Here is a 23620-nt window from a genome sequence, read left to right as displayed (position 1 = left end):
AACTGAGCGATCAGGGGAGAAGGGCCTTAGTCAGGGAGGTGATCAAGAACCCAATGGTCACTGCGACCCAGCTCCAGCGTTTCTCTGTGGAGAGAGGAGAACCTTCCAGAAGAACAACCACCTCTGTAGCACTTCATCAATCAGGTCTGTATGGTAGAGTGGCCAGATGAAAGCTACTCCTTAGTAAAAGGTACAGTCAGGTCCATAAATATTAGGACATCGACACAATTCTAATCTTTTTTGCTCTTTACACCACCACAATGGATTTGAAATGAAACAAATGATGTGCTTTACCTGCAGACTTTCAGCTTTAATTTGAGGGTATTTACATCCAAATCAGGTGAACGGTGTAGGAATTACAACAGTTTGTATATGTGCCTCCCACTTTTTAAGGGACCAAAAGTAATGGGACAATTGGCTGCTCAGCTGTTCCATGGCCAGGTGTGTGTTATTCCCTCATTATCCCATTTACAAGGAGCAGATAAAAGGTCCAGAGTTCATTTCAAGTGTGCTATTTGCATTTGGAATCTGTTGCTGTCAACTCTCAATATGAGATACAAAGAGCTGTCACTATCAGTGAAGCAAGCCATCATTAGGCTGAAAAAACAAATCCATCAGAGAGATAGCAAAAACATTTGTAGTGGCCAAATCAACTGTTTGGAAGATCCTTAAAAAAGAGAAAGCACCGGTGAGCTCAGCAACACCAAAAGACCCTGGAAGACCACGGAAAAAAAACTGTGGTGGATGACCGAAGAATTTGTTTCCCTGGTGAAAAAAACACCCTTCACAACAGTTGGCCAGATCAAGAACACTCTCCAGGAGGTAGGTGTATGTGTGTCAAAGTCAACAATCAAGAGAAGACTTCACCAGAGTGAATACAGAGGGTTCACCACAAGATGTAAACCATTGGTGAGCCTCAAAAACAGGAAGGTCAGATTAGAGTTTGCCAAACAACATCTAAAAAAGCCTTCACAGTTCTGGAACAACATCCTATGGACAGATAAAACTAAGATCAACTTGTACCAGAGTGATGGGAAGAGAAGAATATGGAGAAGGAAAGGAACTGCTCATGATCCAAAGCATACCACCTCATCAGTGAAGCATGGTGGTGGTAGTGTCATGGCGTAACCATGTATGGCTGCCAATGGAACTGGTTCTCTTGTTTTTATTGATGATGTGACTGCTGACAAAAGCAGCAGGATGAATTCTGAAGGGTTTCGGCAATATTATCTGCTTATATTCAGCAAAATGCTTCAGAACTTATTGGACGGCACTTCACAGTGCAGATGGACAATGACCCGAAGCATACTGCGAAAGCAACCAAAGAGTTTAAGGGAAAGAAGTGGAATGTTATGCAATGGCCAAGTCAATCACCTGACCTGAATCTGATTGAGCATGCATTTCACTTGCTGAATACAAAACTGAAGGGAAAATGCCCCAAGAACAAGCAGGAACTGAAGACAGTTGCAGTAGAGGCCTGGCAGAGCATCACCAGGGATGACACCCAGAGTCTGGTGATGTCTATGCATTCCAGACTTCAGGATGTAATTGACTGCAAAGGATTTGCAACCAAGTATTAAAAAGTGAAAGTTTGATGGATGATTGTTAATCTGTCCCATTACTTTTGGTCCCTTAAAAAGTGGGAGGCACATATACAAACTGTTGTAATTCCTACACCGTTCACCCGATTTGGATGTAAATACCCTCAAATTAAAGCTGAAAGTCTGCAGTTAAAGCACATCTTGATTGTTTCATTTCAAATCCATTGTGGTGGTGTATAGAGCCAAAAAGATTACAATGGTGTTGATGTCCCAATATTTATGGACCTGACTATACATGACAGCGTGCCTGGAGTTTGCCAAAAGGCACCTGAAGGGCTCTCAGACCATGAGAAACTTCTCTGGTTTGATCAAACAAAGATTGAACTATCTGGCCTGAATGGCAAGCATCATGTCTGGAGGATACCAGGCACCACTCATCCCCTGGCCAAATCCATCCCTACGGTGAAGCATGGTGGTGGCAGCATCATGCTGTGGGGCTGTTATTCAGTGGCAGGAACTGGAAGACTAGTCAGGATTGAGGGAAAGATTAATGCAGCAATGAACAGACATCCTTGATGAAAACCTGTTCCAGAGCGCTCTGGACCTCAGACTGGGGAGAAGGTTCACCTTGCAACAGGACAACGACCCTAAGCACACAGCCAAGATAAAAGAGTTAACAACAGGACAACTCTGTGAATGTCCTTGAGTGTCCCAGCCGGAGCTCAGACTTGAATCTGATTGAACATCTCCGAAGAGATCTGAAAATGGCTGTGCACCGACGCTCCCCATCCAACTTGCTGGAGCTTGAGAGGTCCTGCAAGAAGAATGGGAGAAACTGTCCAAAAATGGGTGTGTCAAGCTTGTAGCATCATACTCAAAAAGACTTGAGGCTGTAATTGGTGCCAAAGGTGCTTCAACAAAGTATTGAGCAAAGACTGTGAATACTTATGTACGTGTGATTTTTTTTCCTTTTTTTCCTTTTAATAAATCTGAAAAGATTTCAAACAAAATTCTTTCACGTTGTCATTATGGGGTATTGTTTTCAGAATTCTGAGAAAAATAATGAATTTAACCAATTTTGGAATAAGGCTGTAAAATAACAAAATGTGGAAAAAGTGAAGCGCTGTGAATACTTTCCAGATGCACTGAATTTGGGTCCCCCCAGAAGCCTGGCTAAAAATATTCCTAATTAGCAATTCACACATCCTGCCTTGTTGCTAGGACATGAAAACTGTTGGATGCTCACTCCCTACATTGCAAAGTGTCAGAACCAACAGTATTCACATCCTAGAAAACAAGGCAGGACATGGGGTTACTAACTAGGAGTTTTTTAGCCAGCCTTCTGAGGGGACACAAATGACCTACAGGTAAAACCATGAAATGAGTGATCATTTTTACAAAGCTGCACAGATTTTTAAAATCTACTGGGGCCCCTTGACTGCATAGTCTATTTTCTGGAAAAGGCGAACTTCGCCTTTAAGGCAGGTTCAGGTTATCTTTAGGATTAGTAATTAATATAACATTTGCTACCTAGTCTCTAGCTTTTGACTACTCCTCCATGTTTTCTTTCTATAGCTCCTTCTCTTCCAATCAATTCCTCAGAGCACCAGAGCCCATGAAACATAACATTCTCACAACCTTATCTTTGTACTTTAATAAGCCGGGATTATTAGACTGGGGAGTTATTAGGATGACTTGAGTGGAGTATATCATAAAATACACAAAAAATATTCATGCTGAAGAAAAAAGAAACCTAACTTTTCGGTCTAACACTGGCATAAAATGTCAGGTAGACATTAATGTGCATTCCTACAGTATGTGTACTTCCAACTGTCACTAATTAGTTCCACCCATTCCAACTTGGCCCAGATCAGCCCTAGAAGAGATGACAGGTCTGATTCCCGTCTCCTACAACACAAACTCCAAAGTGCATTATTTTACTTGAACTTAAAATAATTTCTGACTCGAAACTGAGAATTAATTAAACTCACTTCCTACTGCCTCTTCCCCTGAAGCAAGTGTAATGATCCTATTCCCAAGCCAAAGAAAATGCTGGTTTTAAGATTTTAATCAGTTTCAAACACGCTGAAATGAAGATAGAGTGAATGATTGATCTGCTGCATATTGTAGGAGTTTTCGGCTTTAAACTAAAACTGTTGTATGGCCTTGGGATTTCAAGTAAATGAAATTGACGTCTTGCATCGCTACATTCAGGCACAAATCCAACCCACAGAACCCTAAAGCACTAATAACAAATATAATAAGTATGGAAAAGGGTGAAAGATCTGTTTAGATTAACCCCTCTGATCCTCAGAGCTGCCAAGGATTTAAACCAACCTCGGGAATTGCAACAAGGCATTGCGCGCAAGATAAATTAAAAACCAGAGTGCGAGATATAAGGAGTTGATTTTACGGGATGTTTAACAAAGCAGAGCAAGAAAACAGAGCTGTCAAAGTAAGCAGTAAGGTAAAGCTGTCCAAGCAGAAGTGTGAGAGATGTCAATGCTGATTTTAAGGCCCCTTTCACACGATCGGACCGTTCAGGTCCGCCTGTCAGTTTTGACGGCGGACCTGAACGGGCGCTCCATGTTAGTCTATGGAGCGTCGGATGTCAGCGGAGACATGTCCGCTGACATCCGACCCGGTACGATCCGCTAAAAGCAGAGGGATGGCTCTACGTCCAGGTCCGTCGCTGGCAGATCGGATCGGGTGAGATCTGATGAAAACGGACATGCTGTCCGTTTTCATCCGATCCCTCCATAGGCGGCAGCGGCGCCTGACAAGCCCCTCCCCGCTAAGTGAGCAGAGAGGGACCTGTCATCCGCTGGCTCAGCGGAGATCAACGGACTGATCTCCCGCTGAGCCGGCGGACCGAGGCGGGCTCCATAGAAACGGAGTCCGCCTCGTGTGAAAGGGGGCTAAGTGGCTAGGTCCCTGGCTGTCATAATCATCCAATGGTTTTGCTACTTAGCCACTATCCTAAAACACGCCTAATGCAGGCCATACATAGGTCAAATTCTGAACTAATTTTCTGAAATCGATGGTGCCACCATTGATTTCAAAATCAACCAGCCTTTAATTTCCCCTCATGTTGCTACAGAATAGAATTTCTGTGGCTGGGAATCTTCTTTTCTTTCCAGGTCACAGCTCATGCTCATTTTTTTTTCGATTCTATTTCTCGCACGATTCTCCCATCTTTAAGAAATTTGTTAGTTCTTCCAAAAATTTCCAACATGCCCAATCACGCAAATTCAATGGCTACACGAAAAATGGCCATTGCTGCAGCCCACTAATGGTGCAAAATTCAAATGAAAATTCTTTTAGTATGATTTTCGAAAGAAGATTAGTTCTTTGCGCTTCACAGTGCAGATGGACAATGACCCGAAGCATACTGCGAAAGCAACCAAAGAGTTTAAGGGAAAGAAGTGGAATGTTATGCAATGGCCAAGTCACCTGACCTGAATCTGATTGAGCATGCATTTCACTTGAAGACAAAACGGAAGGGAAAATGCCCCAAGAACAAGCAGGAACTGAAGACAGTTGCAGTAGAGGCCTGGCAGAGCATCACCAGGGATGAAACCCAGCGTCTGGTGATGTCTATGCGTTCCAGACTTCAGGCTGTAATTGACTGCAAAGGATTTGCAACCAAGTATTAAAAAGTGAAAGTTTGATGGATGATTGTTAATTTGTCCCATTACTTTTGGTCCCTTAAAAAATGGGAGGCACATATACAAACTGTTGTAATTCCTAAACCGTTCACCTGATTTGGATTTAAATACCCTCAAAGTAAAGCTGATAGTCTGCAGTTAAAGCACATCTTGTTTGTTTCATGTCAAATTCATTGTGGTGGTGTATAGAGCCAAAAAGATTAGAATTGTATCGATGTCCCAATATTTATGGACCTGACTGTAACAATCACTTAAGTTTAGCAAATATTTACACTTATTTATTATGATATCTATATGTGCTCCACTTTTATTCAACCAGTTGGAAATCCCTATACAGTGAGGAAAAAAGTATTTGATCCCCTGCTGATTTTGAACAAACATTTCTTGTAGTTGGCCATCAGGTTTGCACACATCTCAGGAGGGATTTTGCAGATCCTCTCCAAGTCATTAAGGTTTCGAGGCTGACGTTTGGTAACCCGAACCCTCAGCTCCCTCCACATATTTTCTATGGGATTTAGGTCTGGAGATTGGCTAGGCCACTCCAGGACCTTAATGTGCTTTTTCTTGAGCCACGACTTTGTTGCCTTAGCCGTGTGTTTTGTGTCATTGTCATGCTGGAATACACATCCACAACCCATTTTCAATGCCCTGGCAGAGGGAAGGAAGCATTCCTAATCCTCCAAACACGGTGAGTTGAGTTAATGCCAAAGAGCTCGATTTTGGTCTTATCTGACCACAACACTTTCACCCAGTTTTCCTCTGAATCATTCAGATGTTCATTAACAAACTTCAGACGGGCCTGTATATGTGCTTTCTTGAGCAGGGGGACCTTGCGGGCGCTGCAGAATTTTAGTCCTTCACGGCGTAGTGTGTTACCAATTGTTTTCTTGGTGACTATGGTCCCAGCTGCCTTGAGATCATTGACAAGATTCTCCCATGTAGTTCTGGGCTGAATCCTCACTGTTCTCATGATCATCGAAACTCCATGAGGTGAGATCTTGCATGGAGCCCCAGACCGAGGGAGACTGACAGTTATTTTGTGTTTCTTCCATTTGCAAATAATCGCACCAACTGTTGTCACCCTCTCACCAAGCTGCTTGGCGATGGTCTTGTAGCCCATTTCAGCCTTATGTAGGGATGATCTGAACACCCCCCTGGTTTGGTTCGCAGCAGAACATGCGAACAGGCAAAAAATGTGTGCGAACACCGTTAAAGTCTATGGGACGCGAACGTGAAAAATCAAAAGTGCTCATTTTAAAGAAACCAATGGGTAAAAGCCTTGTGAGCTGCCACACTTATGCCACATACACACGAGCGGAATTTCCGTCGGAAAAATCTTGGATGGTTTTTCCGTTGGAATTTCGCTCAAGCTTGGCTTACATACACACGGTGACAAAAAAGTTTGCTGAACTTTTGACCGTCAAGAACGCGGTGACGTACAACACTACGACGAGCCAAGAAAATAAAGTTCAATGCTTCCGAGCATGCGTTAAATTGTTTCCGAGCATGCGTAGGAATTTTGCTTGTCAGAATTGGTACAGACGATCGGAATTTCAGATCTGAACTTTTTCCGACCGAAAAATTGAGAACCTGCTCTCAATCTTTTGCTGGCTGGAATTCCGCCAGCAAAAGTCCAATGGAGCATACACACAGTCGCATTTTCGGACCAAAAGCTCTCATCGGACTTTTGCTGGCGGAATTTCCGCTCATGTGTACGGGGCATATTCCTAAAATAACCTAAAATAAACACAGGTGATATACCTATAATCAGCTGCCCGGACTTCCCACACTTCCCCAGATGGTGATAATGCAATTTATATAACACACTGTGCAGCGCTGTTAAATATAGAAACAATACTATATAAATATATGAATCCAGTAAACACTATATATAACATAAATTCTGCGAATGAGCAAACATGACTTGAACATCGAGCTCTTCCCTAGTCTTATGTAGGTCTACAATCTTGTGCCTGACATCCTTGGACAGCTCTTTGGTCTTGGCCATGGTGGAGAGATTGGAATCTGATTGATTGCTTCTGTGGACAGGTGTCTTTTATACAGGTAACAAGCTGAGATTAGGAGCACTCCCTTTAAGGGAGTGCTCCTAATCTAAGCTCATGACCTGTATAGAAGACACCTGGGAGCCAGAAATCTCGCCAATTGATAGGGGATCAAATACTTACTTCACTCATTAAAATGCAAATCAATTTAACTTTTTTGAAATGCGTTTCTCTGGATATTTTTGTTGTCGTTCTGTCTTTCACTGTTAAAATACACCTGCTGTTAAAATTATAGACCGATCATTTGTTTGTCAATGGGCAAACGTACAAAATCAGCAGGGGATCAAATACTTTTTTCCCTCGCTATACAAAGCTCCACTTACACGTCAGGTAAATGTTACCACTTCATCTGTCTAACAGACCATTTTGAGAGTTGGCTGACTTCCCCATTTTTTTTTTTATTTTATAAATGTGAGGTTGCATCTAATGAGGCTACAACTTGAAGGATTACAATTCCCTTTTACTTGAATCAGAAGATAGGTTCCCTTGTAGCTGTTTAATGAAACCTAGCACATTTGATGCCCCTAAAGGGCTATGATAAAGGATCTGTCTGCTCATCGGCACACCCCTGTGGATGGGCTGAGGATACCTCATTCCAGCTCAGCTGAGAAATATAGTTGAAAACTGGGCCACTCAAATTCATGTTCTGTTAAGCAAAGTGACCTGAGCACCCATGCTGAGTTCACTGAGCTGAAAAAGCTCACAGGGAAGTATCAGTAAGAAGGACATGGGGGGCATTTTTACTGGCCACTCCAGCCAAGCATCTAAGTATGCAGTGCATCATGCTCTGCCTCTATCAGACCATGATACACTGGTACTCTACCTCTATTTTTCTGATGCCCAGAAATGTCAGGCTCATTTAGAGACAAAATACATTGGTGCATAGAAAGCAAACAGTTCTCTGACTTGTCCAGCTCTGCTTTTCATCCCTAATGCCCAAAAAAAACTGATGGGCAGAGAATTTGTGGTGGTAAGTCATGGGATCAAGTTCTAGCGGAGTTTCCTTCCAAGTGATTTAATTCCTAATGGGCAGTAAAGGAATTTCCTTGAACTCGAAAACTTCAACAACCAAAACAATTTTATTTTGTTTTGCCGTGATTGCTAAAACATATTTATTTACTCCGGAACAACTTCAACATTATACATTAAAAAAAGCTATGAGCTAATGTTTCCTCCTAATTAAAATATGCATTTTCTTACATTAGACAGTTAGCCATTAAAATTTGTGTCACAGTTTTCTTCATTAGGGAAATGAATTGAAGTTAAACAACTGTATTGACAATCTCTTTAACTGGGATAAATTGGAATACTTTCATTAAATTAAGAAGTACCATTAAACGTCACGAGATTTCCATTATCGCTGGTTAGGCAATTACAGTCAATGTATTACACTGGGATATGTTCACTATTTTAAAAAGGTTTTGTGCAAAATGAATGGTTCTAGGATTTATCCAAACTGCTCTTATATTTGTTGTCTGAATGATAAAGGGACCAAATCCTGCAAGATTTTTATCATCAGCTTGTTTTGTCTCTGATCTCCCCTCCAATTGTGTTATGTTTCTGATCTCCTCTCCATTTGCGCTACGTAATTTGAGGTTGGGCAGGTCAAGAGGAACAGAGTCAATTCTATATTTATTTCTGAGAGTGTAGCAGGGAAAAAATACCTTACTAAATGTTATCTCCAGTGCTGCATTACAAAATAGGCAGAGTAGGCACCAGCCTATGGGCCTCACGCTGTGTAGGAGCTTGTGACAACGGATCAAAATAATATTGACTTGATCTTGAAAGAAAATTGCAATGAAGCTTTCTTACACTGTTAAAATATAAAAAATGAATCCATTCGCAGAAATTAAAACTTTATTAAAGACTCTATAGAGAAAATACTGTGTTGATGTAACTAGCTTAACTACCCTAATACAGGGCACTTTTACCCCCTTCCTGCCCAGGCCATTTTTCAGCTTTCAGCGCTGTCACACTTTGACAATTTCGACGGTCATGTAACGTTGTACCCAAATTAATTTTGATTTATTTTCTTCACACAAATAGAGCTTTCTTTTAGTGGTATTTAATCAATGCTGAGTTTTTTATTTTTTACTAAACAAAGATCGAAAATTTTGAAAAAAAAGTTTCTTAGTTTCTGTCAGTAAATTTTATAAATAAGTAATTTCTCTCCTTCACTGATGTGCGCTGATGAGGCTGCACTGATGGGCACCGATAGGCTGCACTGATGAGGCGGCACTTATGGGCACCGATTAGGTGGCACTGATGAGACACTAATATGACCACTGATAGGTGGCACTGATATGTGGCACTGATGGGCACTGATAGGCGGCATTGATGAGCAGCACTGATGGGCACTGACTGGCATCACTGATGGGCACTGATTAGTTAGTGTCACTGATAAGCACTGATTGGTGGCACTAATGGGCACTGCTGGGGCTTTCCTGTAATCAGGGCACTGATGATCAGTGCCCTGATTACCTGCCCCGGTCTCCCCTGAGAGGAGATACCGCTGATCGGCACTCCTGTCAGTGTGAGGCAAGCCAATTAACGGCACTTCCGCATTTACATGTGACCGGCTGTGATTGGACACAGCTGATCAAATGGTTAAAGAGCCGCGTCATCGGCTCTTTACAGAGATCGGGGTTTCCTAGGAACACGGCGCCACACTTTCCCGTGGGCGCACAAGAGCGGCCGTTCTAGGGGGCTGTCATATGACGTCCTCCCAGAACGAGAGCCGCACCACTCCTCTGTCATTTGACTGTCGGCGGGCGGCAAGTGGTTAAAGTACATAAATAATAGACATCAGGTTCACATTACAGTTTCTCTCTTAAAAGCTCCTCTTCTTTCAGCTGTCAGTTTGTGAAAAAAATTTGGTGCAACCTACATACGTGTAATGTACAATAGTGATGGTCATCTCTATCTAGTGGCCGATGTGCACACTACCTAGTTCAATGTTATCCCACTAGAGTACACACACGAGAAACCTGCAAGGGTAGCCCCAAGGTTTCAACTGCCTAGGGGCCTCCACAGACTGCCTAGGGGCCTCCACAGAGCTTACTCCAGCACTGGTCATCTTTTGCCAGGGCTGGGAAAAGGCAGAGATTGGCAAGGCTCCCACCTTGGGCAATGTGCTCGGATGGGAGTCTCTCCTTCCTTTGCATACAGTTGATTTCTTATATATATATAAATATAAATAATATATATATATATATATATATATATATATATATATATATATATATATATATATATATATATATATATATATATTTATTTTTTTATATATAAAATACATATGTACTTACCCGCTTCCTCAAGTTACAGGTCAGTGTAAGGTTCCTGGAGAAAGAACTAGCAAATGCTGTATAGAAGTCCAGGACTTTTAACAAAGCTTCCCGCTTAATGATGTGTAGATCACAATACGTCAGTGCTCGGACATTGGCGCAAGCATGAGCAAGAGTGGTCTCTTTCCAGAACACATCCCCGAACACATCACCTTTACCTATAGGAGCACAGGGACAACAGATTAGTAAACCGTTCTTTTACAAGTTGGTACTTAATAACAACCAAATATCTTGACAAGTAGCTTTAGGTCAACCAAACTATTACTCAGTTTATGCTATATACTAAATTCTAACTGCTTTAAATTCCACTAGCTTCATCTTGTACTCCTTTGAACCTTTGCTAAAGTTAGGTTTAAATTTTTTAGTTTTGGATAGAGTGGAGAGAGGTTAGAACCCCTGACAGTTTTTATTGTTGTCTGTGCCCCCGTTAAGCTTCTCCCTCTCTATTTGTCCTGTTTACCATTATCATTGAAAGTGAAAGTAAAAGAAAATGCCAAATTTTGGGTTGTCCCCAGAAAAGTAATAGAGGGGAAATCTTCCAATGGGGACACTAGTTCTAGTGCCCTGGGGTCCCCAAAGGAATTCCCTTAATTTGCAGGGATTTCCTCTCACTTCCAGTGTGGCCATGGGACAGGAAGTGAAGGTAAATCTTCGCAATGGGACACGGATGGCGAAAAAAAATCTCATGCGGGTTATAACCCTCCGTTACTCTATCCAAAATGAAGAAAAAAGTTTTGCCTACAGTTTTACTTTAACCACTTGCTTACTGGGCACTTAAACCCCCCTCCTGCGCAGGCCAATTTTTAGCTTTCAGCGCTGTCACACTTTGAATGACAATTGCGCGGTCATGCTACGCTGTACTCAAATTAAATTGTTATCATTTTTTTCACACAAATGGAGCTTTCTTTTGGTGATATTTAATCACCAATTGTGTTTTATTTTTTGCTAAACAAAAAAAGACAGACATTTTTGAAAAAAAACAACATGTTTCATAGTTTGTTGTAAAATTTTGCAAACGGGTAATTTTTCTCCTTCATTAATATTCGCTGATGAGGCTGCACTGATGGGCACTGATGGGTCCTGATGGGTGGCACAGATGGGTGGCACTGATAGGAGGTCACTGATGGGCACTGGAAGGTGGCACTGATGGGCACTGGTGATGTGGCACTGATAGGTGACACTGTGGGCACTGATAGGTGGCGCTGGTGGGCACTGGTAGGTGACACTGTGGGTACTGGCGCGTCATTCCGACTTTCTAAGTCTGGATCCGCCAGCTGCCTCGACTGATGGCAGTCTCAGTGAGCCGCTGAGATGGCTACTCCCCCCTTCCACAGTTAATCACTCCAATGAGCGTGGAGGATCAGAGCAGGAGAAATGCTGACTGACAGGCAGCATCTTTCCGCTCGGGGAGGGGAGAGAACCATCCCCGTGCAGAGACCCCGGGAGACAGCTGCAGCATCAGTCTAATGCTGCATCCACCTAGGTAAGTATGAATATTAAAAAAACAAAAAAAAAGCCCATACTTCTTTTTTAAAAATTGATCACACATGATGTACTGACGACCTGTCATTTCTTGAGGCCCTGAAATGTCAGGACAGTACAAATACCCCCCAAATGACCCCTTTTGGAAAGTAGACAGTCCAAGGTATTTAGTAAGAGGCATGCTGAGTTTTTTGTAGTTTAATTTTTTTCCCATAATTCTTGGGAAAATTAAGAAATTATTTTGAGTATGGTAATACCACATGTGTGAGACTTTTTCACAGCCTGGCCTCATACATATGCCAAACATGCAGGGAGCGCCATCAGGTGTTCTAGGAGCATACTGTACATTACACATCAAATTTCATTTATACCTATCACACTTTTGAAGGTCCTCGAGCACCAGGACAATGAAATTACCCACAAAATGACCCCATTTTGGAAAGTAAACACCCCAATGTATAATCTGAGGCATTATGAGTCTTTTGAACATGTCATTTTTTTCACAAGTTTTTGGAAAATGTGGAAAGAAAACTTATTTTTTCTTATACAAAGTTGTCAATTTATAAGATATTTCCAATACATAGAATGTACATAGCAAAAAATACACACCAAAATACATTCTGCAACTCGTGCTGAGTATGGTGATACCACATGTGTGAGACCTTTACACAGCCTGGTCACATACAGAGGTCCAACATACAGGGAGCACCATCAGGCATTCTAGGTGCATACATTTACACATATAATTTCCTGATGACCTATCGCACCTTTGAAGGTCCTGGACCACCAGGACATTGGAAATACCCACAAAAAGACCCCATTTTGGAAAGCAAACACCCCAACGTATAATCTATGAGGCATTATGAGTCTTTTCAACATGCCATTTTTTTCCAAAAGTTTTTGGAAAACGTGGAAAGAAAATAAAAACTTTTTTTTTTTTTTTTAATACACAAAGTTCTCAATTTATAAGATTTTTCTAACATATACCATGTACATAGCAAAAATGACACCCCAAAATACATTCTGCCACTCCTCCTGAGTATGGCGATACCATGTGTGTGAGACTTTTACACATCTGGCCACATACAGAGGCCCAACAGCCAGGGAGCACCATCAGGTGTTCTAGGAGCATAAATTACACATTTAGTTTCCTGACTACCTATCACACTTTTAAAGGTCCTGGAGCAACAGGACAATGGAAACACCCCAACGTTTATTCTATGAGGCATGGGCTGGTGACAGATACTCGGATACTCTGATTGGCTGGTGACAGGTATTCTGATGGGCTGGTGACAGGTATTTGAGTACTTTGATGGGCTGGTGACAGGTACTCGGGGTACTCTGATGGGCTGGTGACAGGTACTCTGGGGCTGGTGACAGGTCTTCTTTATTTGGGGGGAGATTAGGCACTGTACTGCACATCTTTCCAAGTCTCCTCCTCACACACTGAGGAGGAGAACCCGGAAACGGCACTACAGCCATTTGTTGACATTTGTGACCAGCTGTGATTGGACACAGCCGTTCATGTGGTAAAGAGCCAATTTCTTTGGCTCTTTACCCTGATCAGGGATGGGCTGTGTCCAAGGAACATGCCTTATCCCAGATCGCCACGCTGTTCGCCCCCAGGGGCGTGCACGAGCGGCGATCACGAGCAGGATACATGTGACCAGCTGTGATTGGACACAACCAGTCACGTGGTAAAGAGCCAATTTCATTGGCTCTTTACCCTGATCGAGGATGGGCTGTGTCTTAAGGGGTTGGAGAGTGATCTTGCCGGCATCATTTGTCTATGGCCCGGTATGGAAGTAATCACTGCTGGGTTTTTTATTTTTTGATAAAAAAAATGGAAAAAAAAAGACCGAAAATTTTGAAAAAAAAACACGTAAATGTAAATAAGTAATTTTTCTCCTTCACTGATGTGCGCTGATGAGGCGGCACTGATGGGCACTGATTACCGCGTGAGTAGATTCTGAATCTGCTACACCATACTTCACAGCAACTTTAGAGACATTTCAAGACAAATGGGGAAAGGAACTTAGGTATTCATATTCTACTGATCATATTGGGGTACTTGCATATGGTACAGGTGTTTGAACATTAGTATTTCTGGCTGAAATTGGTTTTTACTTTGTGCATATGCAAGTAAAATCTCCCAGAATGCAATTCTAACCTCTTCAAATTAACATTTTACATGCATAAAATACTGACCGCCAACTCAGATTTCTGCATTCTCTTTTTACTCATCTATATGCAGTGCATGTTTACGCACCTGTGTGTACAGGTGAGCTATATTTAGATCAGTAAAAAAAAGTCTATATACCTAAAAATTAGTTTTTAGGCTGCAGTTTGCAAGAGCTTTAAACAAATGTTACTGAAACTATTTTAACTCAATACAGATATCAGGAAGTTCTATAAAAGTGGTAATTTGATTTTTTTTGTTTACAAAAATATCCAAACATTACCATGCAAACACTTTTGAGATATATATATATGTTGGAATATATACCCCAGAACTCCAGGCAGATTTAAAAGGCATCAATTAATGCAGCTCTGGAATTATGAATACATCATTAAATATATTCTTTCAAACGCAAGCTGTGTAAGTACATGAATGTGACTTGGTTTCAGGAGCCAAATCAGGTGGGCTGCAAAGCAAGCAGCATATTGATAGGAGTATAGAGCAGAGTGACAAAAAGATGAGGTCATCACTGTGCTGTTTCTCTTTTCATTGTCCTGTCACAGGGTTGGGGAATGGGAATAGGGATGAGCTTAATGTCTGGTCCGATCGTAAGTTCAGACCGAACATGGGTTGTTCAGATGTTTGTTGAGCATTCAAGGCATTCGGCACAGACAAATGTCACCGTTTCTGGCTGTGAACGATTGCTAAGGAAGCAGTGGCTGCATCCTTCCCAACAACTGATGTCACTCAGCCCATTCACTTACATGGCCTAAATATCTGGGTATTGCTGTTAATGCTCGTTAAGGAAGCTGGGATTGTTTTAAAGTGCTTTTACTGCTGTTCAGAATGTAAAAGTACTTTAGTGTGCATGGTCTGGCCACAGATTCACTTTAAACCTAGATTTATGTGGGGTTATATGATAAGATTAAGGGAAAATATTTGAATGCATTTGTACTTTATAATTTCAGTTCCAGTTTAAGGGTTATCATACACAAACTTTTCATATAAGTTTGTATTTTCTCCAATAAAAGTCAATCTAAACGACAAAGGCGATCTCAAATGCACCTCTTGTGTCTGTCTACACAAGCTCTAACCATACCTCTAGATATCCTGTTCTCCATTTCTTCCACCCAGGGTCTAACTGGTTATCTTCAACCCAGAATCAAGCTATTCGCCCTGTCAACACCTTTAGCTGATTTCCTGAGCACGCCTCCAAAACCATGTATGATGGTAACATAATCTGTAATGATAACTGGGTATCCTCAATAGAGCGCCCTTCCAACAGTTAGACACCCCCACCGCGCCAACACAGGATTTTGGTCACATAATATTTTAGCGCCCCATATTTATCCCATATACCTTCAGGTGATTATTGGGTCATCAGTGGCATGTAGGATTAAATATTTTGTATGTATAACATAATCTGTAGCTATCATAAATTACAAATTTAAACCACTGAACACTCACACATATACAGTGCTCAGCATATATTAGTACACCCCTTTTGAAAAGAAAGATTTTTATCAATAGCTCAATGAACACAAGAACAATTTCCAAAATTGTGACCTCATTTAGAGCCTGGATGCTGGATGGAGAGTGATGCTCAACTTATCTCTTCAGAATTCCTCATAGGTGTTCGATTGGGTTCAGATCAGGAGACATACTTGACCACTGAATAACTTTCACCCTGTTCTTCTTCAGAAATGCAACAGTGGCCTTAGATTTGTGCTTTGGATCATTGTCATGTTGGAAAAGTGTATGACGACCAAGGGCATGAAGTGATGGCAGCATCCTCTCTTTCAATATAGAGCAGCACATCTGTGAATTCATTATAACATCAATGAAATGCAGTTCCTCGACACCAGTAGCACTTTGCGACGCCATACAGTTTTGAAGCCATCAGTTTCAAAAACATTTATCTTGGTTTCATCACTCTAGACTACAGAGTCCCAGTAGTTGTCTTCTTTTTCAGCATGGCCCCTGGCAAATTCTAGGCGGGCTTTTTTGTGCAAGGGCTTTAGGAGAGCCTTCCTTCGTGGACGACACTCATGCATGCCATTCCTCTGCAGCGTATGCTGTATTGTGTCACGGGAAACGATCACCCCAGTTTGGCTTTCTATTTCTTTAGCTAATTGTAATGAACTTGTTTGGCGATTTCTCTTCAACCCTTCTCATCAGAAGATGCTCCTGTCGAGGTGTTACCTTCCGTGGATGGCCTGGACATCTCTGTGAGATGGTTGCAGTTCCATCTTTGTTAAATTTGTTAGTCTTCTTGTGGCCTTCACCTTTCCTATTATTTTCTTCCTCAGGCCTTGTGACATTTCTCTTCCATGTGGTGTCATTGCTGACAGCATGAAATGGGAAGGGGTTTTCTTTGTTAAGTAATGCCCTTTTATAATCAACTATCTGCTGGTCATCTGTTTAATGAATAATTAGACTCATCTGTAGTTGAATTCTTGTTAAGTATGATTTTGTTGCCTAAAATGTAGCTTTGCTCCTAAGACTTTCATCAGTGTGTATTCATTTTTGGAACATGGTCTTGAATGAATGTTAGGAAAAATACTTTTTTTTGTGTGTGCAAATTAACAAATCTTGGTTGCAATCAATGGCCCGCATTTGTGGGAGTATTTTGTAGTATAGTGTCCCATACAAAATGTTGATTCTGAGAGGAAAGTGTAGGCGTTCTGACATATTTGTTGGGGTGTACACATTTATGCTGAGCACTGTACATATGTTTTGGGAAGACAAAAACTGGTCAACCATAGAAGGGTGCCAATTCGAGTTTCAATGAATGAAAATATTCCAGTTTATGAATAACTACAGGATGAATTTGACTTGCATAGGCATTGTGCCCTATAAGGACACACATCTGCATATACAGACATAAGCCACATACATAAAGGAAATGGTGCATTTGCATTTTATGTTTGCCTGTACTGTATGTTGCAGACAACAATTATGCTTGCTTGGACTTTATACATTTTTTTCTGGTAATATCTACAAAACCATCCTTTGTTGACCTTTGCCTACTCATTTCAAGTCAGTCTGTGCTTTGCATGTGCCCTGCAATGTGCTGATAGCCAACTAAATGTATGCAACGTGTCAATACCTAGTGTATGTAACAATGTACCCCAAACAACTTCATAAGTAACTTTTATTCAGTGACTGGCATGGCATGATTATTGAAAAAATATGCTAATATTATATGAGTGTTTTATACTTATTTCTGAATTTTGGACTAATGAGGCTTGGCCCAAGGTTACACCCCTATTTAGGGCAGCATAATCTAAAAAGGCGGAGTTATCCTTTAACTTCTCTCCTTAACAATACAAAAATAACTCATAGCAGTGTTGCAGTTTCATAACAGTTTGCCCTCAATCTATCCTCAAGGATGGAAATCATTTTACACCACTCACTCAGTTTAAATAGTGTGTCCCAAAAAGCTATGAATCCTAAAATTGTAAACAAAGCACAAATCAACAAAATATCTGATTTAAAGCGGAGTTCCACCCAAAAATGGACCTTCCGCTTTAAGGGAAGGTGACCCCCTGACATCCACATTTGGCATGGCATTTTTTTGGGGGGGAAACCCTCTTTTTAGAGGGTTCCAGCTCCCACTTCTTCCCGGGGCACCGCAGCACTGGAAGTAAGTTCAACTCTCCCCTCTCCCTCCCTCTCGCCAATCATCTGGGACACGTCAAAGGTCCCAGATGATTGCTCTGCGAGTCACAGCATGCAGCACTGCTCGCGCATGCACAGTGAGTGCCCGGCAGTGAAGCCACAGCCCGGCGCCCACAGTGACAATTCCGGCGCCGCAGAGAGGAGGGAGAGACAAGTGGGGCTTCATTCTCCCACATCGCTGGACCCTGGGAGAGATAAGTGTCCAATTATTAAAAGTCAGCAGCTGCAATATTTGTGGCTGCTGACTTTAATTTTTTTGTTTTTTTTGTCGGAACTCCGCTTTAAGCGATATATTGGACAAAACCAATTCAGTAAGCAAACCTGGCAAAGTGAAACAAAAGACAGACACCAATTTTAATGAGACATAATCAATAAAATAAAGTTGACCTACAGCACAGAGATTCCACCAAGAGCAGCATGAATACAAGAAAATAATTCTGGTGTAAAGCTAAGCCAAAAGAGAAAAAAAAAGTCAGCTTTGAGGAAGCAACATACAGCTAAACCTCAGACAATTAAAACAGTGGTGTGTAGATGGAAAGAACTGGGAAACCCAGTGAGCGGATGGCTGCAGTCCCATACATGATCATTTCATTGCATACGGAAGTAATAATTTACTGATGCTTAAAAGCAGGATCTTGCTGGCACAGGCAAGCATAAAGATCCTAAGCAAAAAATGCAACGTATGTTTTGTAAAGTGTTCTATACAATACAACATACAGCGCTGTATAGTGTTTGTAACATTTTTTAATATTAACAGATTTATACAATAGCTTGGGTTGGGGGGGGATTTAGGGAGAACACAGAAATGTTTGTATTTGCTTTATGTTCCATAGAAATCTTGTGCATACACATGTACAGGTGCACAAACTTGCATATACAGATGTAGACATCTTTTTCCTCTTTCAGTTGCTAGTGTTTCGATCTATGCATATAAAATTGACGGGTGACAATACTAATCAAGTACAGGAATGGTACTGTCTGATTCTGAATTCTGCATTTCTGAAATAAAGTATGATGCATTTGATATATTTGTATACAAGCTGCCAAATGGATTTCTAAATTAGATCATTCTTCAAACACATAATTATGTAATTTATTTGTTCTCTAGAAGATGTATTTAGCAAACTGAAGCTAATCTACCGCACCAAAAATGGAAAACCGGAATATTTAGAGTTTTTATTATGAGAGGTTTCTTGACGTTTTAGTACAATGAACCTCATTACAAACAGAATGCGGCTTTGTGCTTTTTTTGAACTTCACAAATTTTGTGGAATAATTTTCTTAAAATCGGGCTGAGAGGGTTTGTGAAGGCAAACTAGAAAAACATTCTTGGTAGACTGCCTCCTGGTGGGCATTATGGCTACAGATGTTAACATTATTAGAGTCCATCTTTAAACAGATCTCCACACCTGTCAGTCACTGGCCTCACATCCTACTAGCTTTGCCGTCAGCAATGATACTTGGCTTGAAAACAATCACAGCAGGCAGAAGGGATTGCAATAAAAATAGTGAAGATGAGTTACTAAAGCCATTTTCCTTAGCTTAGTGAATGTTGTAAAAAATCACAGCAAAGAATACCTAATCACTTACAAGAGAAAAAAAGTATTTTTGTTTGCACATGGCTGGATGATGGAAGTCAGCAGAACTAAGCTCATTCACTAAACTAAGACAAATTGCAAAGTGAACAGCCTATTTCCTATAGTATAGTGCCTTGCAAAAGTATTCATCCCCTTGGTATTTCGTGTTTTGTTGCCTCACAACCTGGAATTAAGATGGATTGTTTGAGGATTTGCATCATTTAACCACTTGACGACCGCCTCACACCGATTTACGTCGGCAAGGTGGCACGGACAGGCAAAATCACGTATATATACGTGATTTGCCTTCCGCGGGTGGGGGGTCCGATCGGTCCCCCCCCCGGTGCCCGAGGCGGTCGCCATTTCTTCCCGGGCGATGAGAGGTGAGGGGGAGGCCATCCATTGTTGGCCACCCCCTCCCGATCGCTCCCGGCTAATGAGAATGCTTCCTTTCCCTCTGTAAGGTAAACAGAGGGAAAGGAAATGATGTCATCCCTCCTCGAGTCGGTCTTTTTGACCCGGCACCGAGGAGAGAAGACATCAAGTAAGTCTGCACAACACTACACTAACAGTAGAACACGCCAGGCACACTTGTCACCCCCCATCACCCCCCGATCACCCCCCTGTACCCCCTGTCACTCTGACACCAATAGCATTTTTTTTTTTTTGCATTGGTGTCAGTTTGTGTCAGTTACAAGTGTTAGGGCAGTTAGGTTAGCCCCCTTTAGGTCTAGGGTACCCCCCCTTAGGTCCAGGGTACCCCCCTAACCCCCCCTAATAAAAGTTAACCCCTTGATTACCCCCCGTCACCAGTGTCGCTAAGCGATCGTTTTTCTGATCGCTGTATTAGTGACACAGGTGACGCTAGTTAGGGAGGTAAGTATATAGGTTCGCTGTCAGTGTTTTATAGCAACAGGGACCCCCATATACTACCTGCTAAAGGTTTTAACCCCCTGATTGCCCCCTAGTTAACCCTTTCACCAGCGATCACCGTATAAGTGTTACGGGTGACGCTGGTTAGCTAGTTTGTTTTTTGTAGTTTATTACAGTTTATTACTGTTTATTATAGTTTTAGGGCACCCGCCGTTTATTACCCTATAAAGGTTTAACCCCCTAATTGCCCGGCGGTGATATAAATTACATTTTTAGGGTCAGCTAAGGACTGCGTCGCCCCAGGCAGCGTCAGGTTAGCGCCAGTACCGCTAAAACCCACGCACGCAGCATACACCTCCCTTAGTGCTATAGTATCTGAGCAGATCGATATCTGATCCGATCAGATCTATACTCCCCAGCAGTTTAGGGTTCCCTGAAACGCAGTGTTAGCGGGATCAGCCCAGATACCTGCTAGCACCTGCGTTTTGCTCCTCGGCCCAGCCCTGCCCAGCCCACCCAAGTGCAGTATCGATCGATAACTGACACTTACAAAACACTAAGCACACATAACTGCAGCGTTCGCAGAGTCAGGCCTGATCCCTGCGATCGCTAACAGTTTTTTGGTAGCGTTTTGATACAGTCGCTGACAGTCAGGAGCTTTTTTGCCTGTGAGTCTCACTAGTGTACCCCTAAAGTTAGAGCCCAAAATGGCAAATCGAAGGTACACTAGTGAAGAGGCCTGCACGTTTCTGAGCATGACAGATAGTGAAGAGAAAGTCACTCATCTGTCAAGTTCAGGCTCAGAATACGAACCTGTAGAGGACAGCGGCTCCATGACAGATAGCTCTGACGACAGAGTTGTGGTCCCTGCTAAGGTCAGGCGTACCAGACCCCAATCTTCTTCTGTCCTTGAAGTGCAAGAACCGCAGGGCTCTCGTATGGAGCAGAGAAGTACTAGCGCCGCTATTCCTTCTGGTGAACTGGCAAGCACCAGCGGCCTAGTACACCCTGGTCGTACATCCAGCACTGCAGTATCACGTGGTGACGTGGCGAGTCTCATAAGTGCAGTTCAAGCTGGTGAGGTGGCAAGCACTAGTAGTGTCCCGCTGCCACCAAGAAGACAAAGACAGGCCCGTCGTGCCTATAGTGCCCTTCCTGCTGCATTGGCCAATCCGAATTGGGAACCCACCACTTCTGCAGCACCCGTACTTCCCCCTTTCACTGGCCAACCCGGAATTCAGGTGGAAACAGTTGACTTCACGCCACTGGATTTTTATTCACTGTTTTTCACCGAAGATCTCTATAGATCTATTGTGGACCAAAGCAATTTATACGCTGGTCAACACATCGCCGCTAATCCCCAGTCGTGGACAATTATTATACGAGCGTGCCACTTTTTAGTCACTTGTTTGATCAGCAGATTGGAGCATGTGGCACCGTGCGACCTAATCGCCGGGGCTTTCCCCAGCGGCTTGTAGATTCCCGTCTTAGGCTGGGGGAGAGAGCCTGCGTGAAGTATAATAATTTGCTCGCTATGAAGTGGAGGGATAAGAAGAATGTTTTCGTTCTCACCTCCCTTCATGCAGACACAACGACCCAAATTCCTACGGCGACTGGTGTTGTGGAGAAACCCCTCTGTGTCCACGAATACAACCTTAATATGGGAGGGGTGGACCTCAAGGACCAGTTGTTGGCGCCGTACCTAGTTGCCCGTAAGGCCAGACGCTGGTACAAAAAAGTGTCTGTTTATTTATTTCAATTGGCTTTGCTGAACGCTCATGTGCTATACAGAGCTTCAGGACAGACTGGATCCTTCCTTAAATTCCAGGAAGAGATCGTCAGAGCCCTTCTGTTTCCAGACGGTGCTCTACCTCACCTTCCCCAACCAAATGCAGTAAGCCGGCTGCATGAGCGGCATTTTCTTTATGCCATCCCGAGTACCCCTACCCAAAAAGCCCCCCAAAAAAGATGTCGTGTCTGCAGCAAGCGCGGATTTAGGCGTGACACCCGGTCTTATTGTCCCTCCTGTCCTGGCAATCCTGGTCTTTGCATGGGTGAATGCTTTGAACGCTACCATACATTAGTTGAGTATTAGCGTAGGGTTCAGCACTGCACAGACTAGGCACACTAACACAGGGCCTCCCAAGATGCCATTGCATTTTGAGAGACCCAAACCTGGAACGAGTTACAAAAGTTAAAAGTTACTAAAAAAAAGTGTAAAAAAAAAAATTAAAAAAAAAATTAAAAAAAATAAAAACACAAAAAAAAATATAAAATAAAAAAACCAAAAATAGTTGTTGTTTTATTGTTCTCTCTCTCTCTATTCTCTCTCTATTGTTCTGCTCTTTTTTACTCTATTCTATTCTGCAATGTTTTATTGTTATTATGTTTTACCATGTTTGCTTATCAGATTTTTTTATACTTTACCGTTTACTGTGTTTTGTTGGTAACCATTTTATTGTTTTCAGGTACGCCATTCAGTTGCAGCGCGGATTTATTTATCTTGACAGCAACAGCGTTTGCTCCCACGATATATAAAGCCGTGACTCCAGCGCTGTCGGAGGTGATTTCACCACCACAGTTACATACTTCAGCATATATGCCGAAGCGTGGGGGCAGCAGTGGGTGGAGGAGCAATTTGCTCCTGCCTTTTGCGGGAGGATGCCCCCATGCTTCGGCATATATAAATGGTGCATGTATGCCCATCATTAGAAGTGGGTGGATGAAGGGAGGTATTCTAATGGTGAGCATACCCACCGATCAATATCTTTTTTTCGTTCAGCCCACAGGCTGCATGAAAAAAAAGTTTACAATATATGCCTAACAAGGACCAGCAACGTACTGGTATGTTGCTGGACTTTGAGTGGTTATACCAGAATGATGCCTGCAGGTTTAGGTATCATCTTGGTATCATTCTTTTCAGCCAGCGGTCGGCTTTCATGTAAAAGCAATCCTAGCGGCTAATTAGCCTCTAGACTGCTTTTGCAAGCAGTGGGAGGGAATGCCCCCCCCCCCACCGTCTTCCATGTTTTTCTCTGGCTTTCCTGTCCCAACAGGGAACCTGAAAATGCAGCCGGTGATTCAGCCAGCTGACCATAGAGCTGATCAGAGACCAGAATGGCTCCAAACATCTCTATGGCCTAAGAAACCGAAAGCTACGAGCATTTCATGACTTAAATTTCGCCGAATGTAAACAGCGCCATTGGGAA

At 42.4% G+C, this 23620-nt stretch overlaps 1 protein-coding gene across 2 annotated transcripts in view; it reads right to left on the bottom strand.

Moving 5' to 3' along the window:
- KCNH5 (potassium voltage-gated channel subfamily H member 5) overlaps positions 1 to 23620 on the bottom strand; it is a 550163-nt gene that overhangs the window by 46294 nt on the left and 480249 nt on the right. For both annotated transcript variants that reach the window (XM_073610317.1, XM_073610318.1), the window contains one exon: positions 10581 to 10777. In XM_073610317.1, the coding sequence (XP_073466418.1) occupies positions 10581 to 10777 (197 nt within the window). The remainder of the gene's footprint in view (positions 1 to 10580; positions 10778 to 23620) is intronic.

This window comes from Aquarana catesbeiana, linkage group LG13 (genome assembly GCF_042186555.1).
Source record: "Aquarana catesbeiana isolate 2022-GZ linkage group LG13, ASM4218655v1, whole genome shotgun sequence".
NCBI lineage: Eukaryota > Metazoa > Chordata > Amphibia > Anura > Ranidae > Aquarana > Aquarana catesbeiana.
This window is presented reverse-complemented; position numbering and strand designations above follow the sequence as displayed.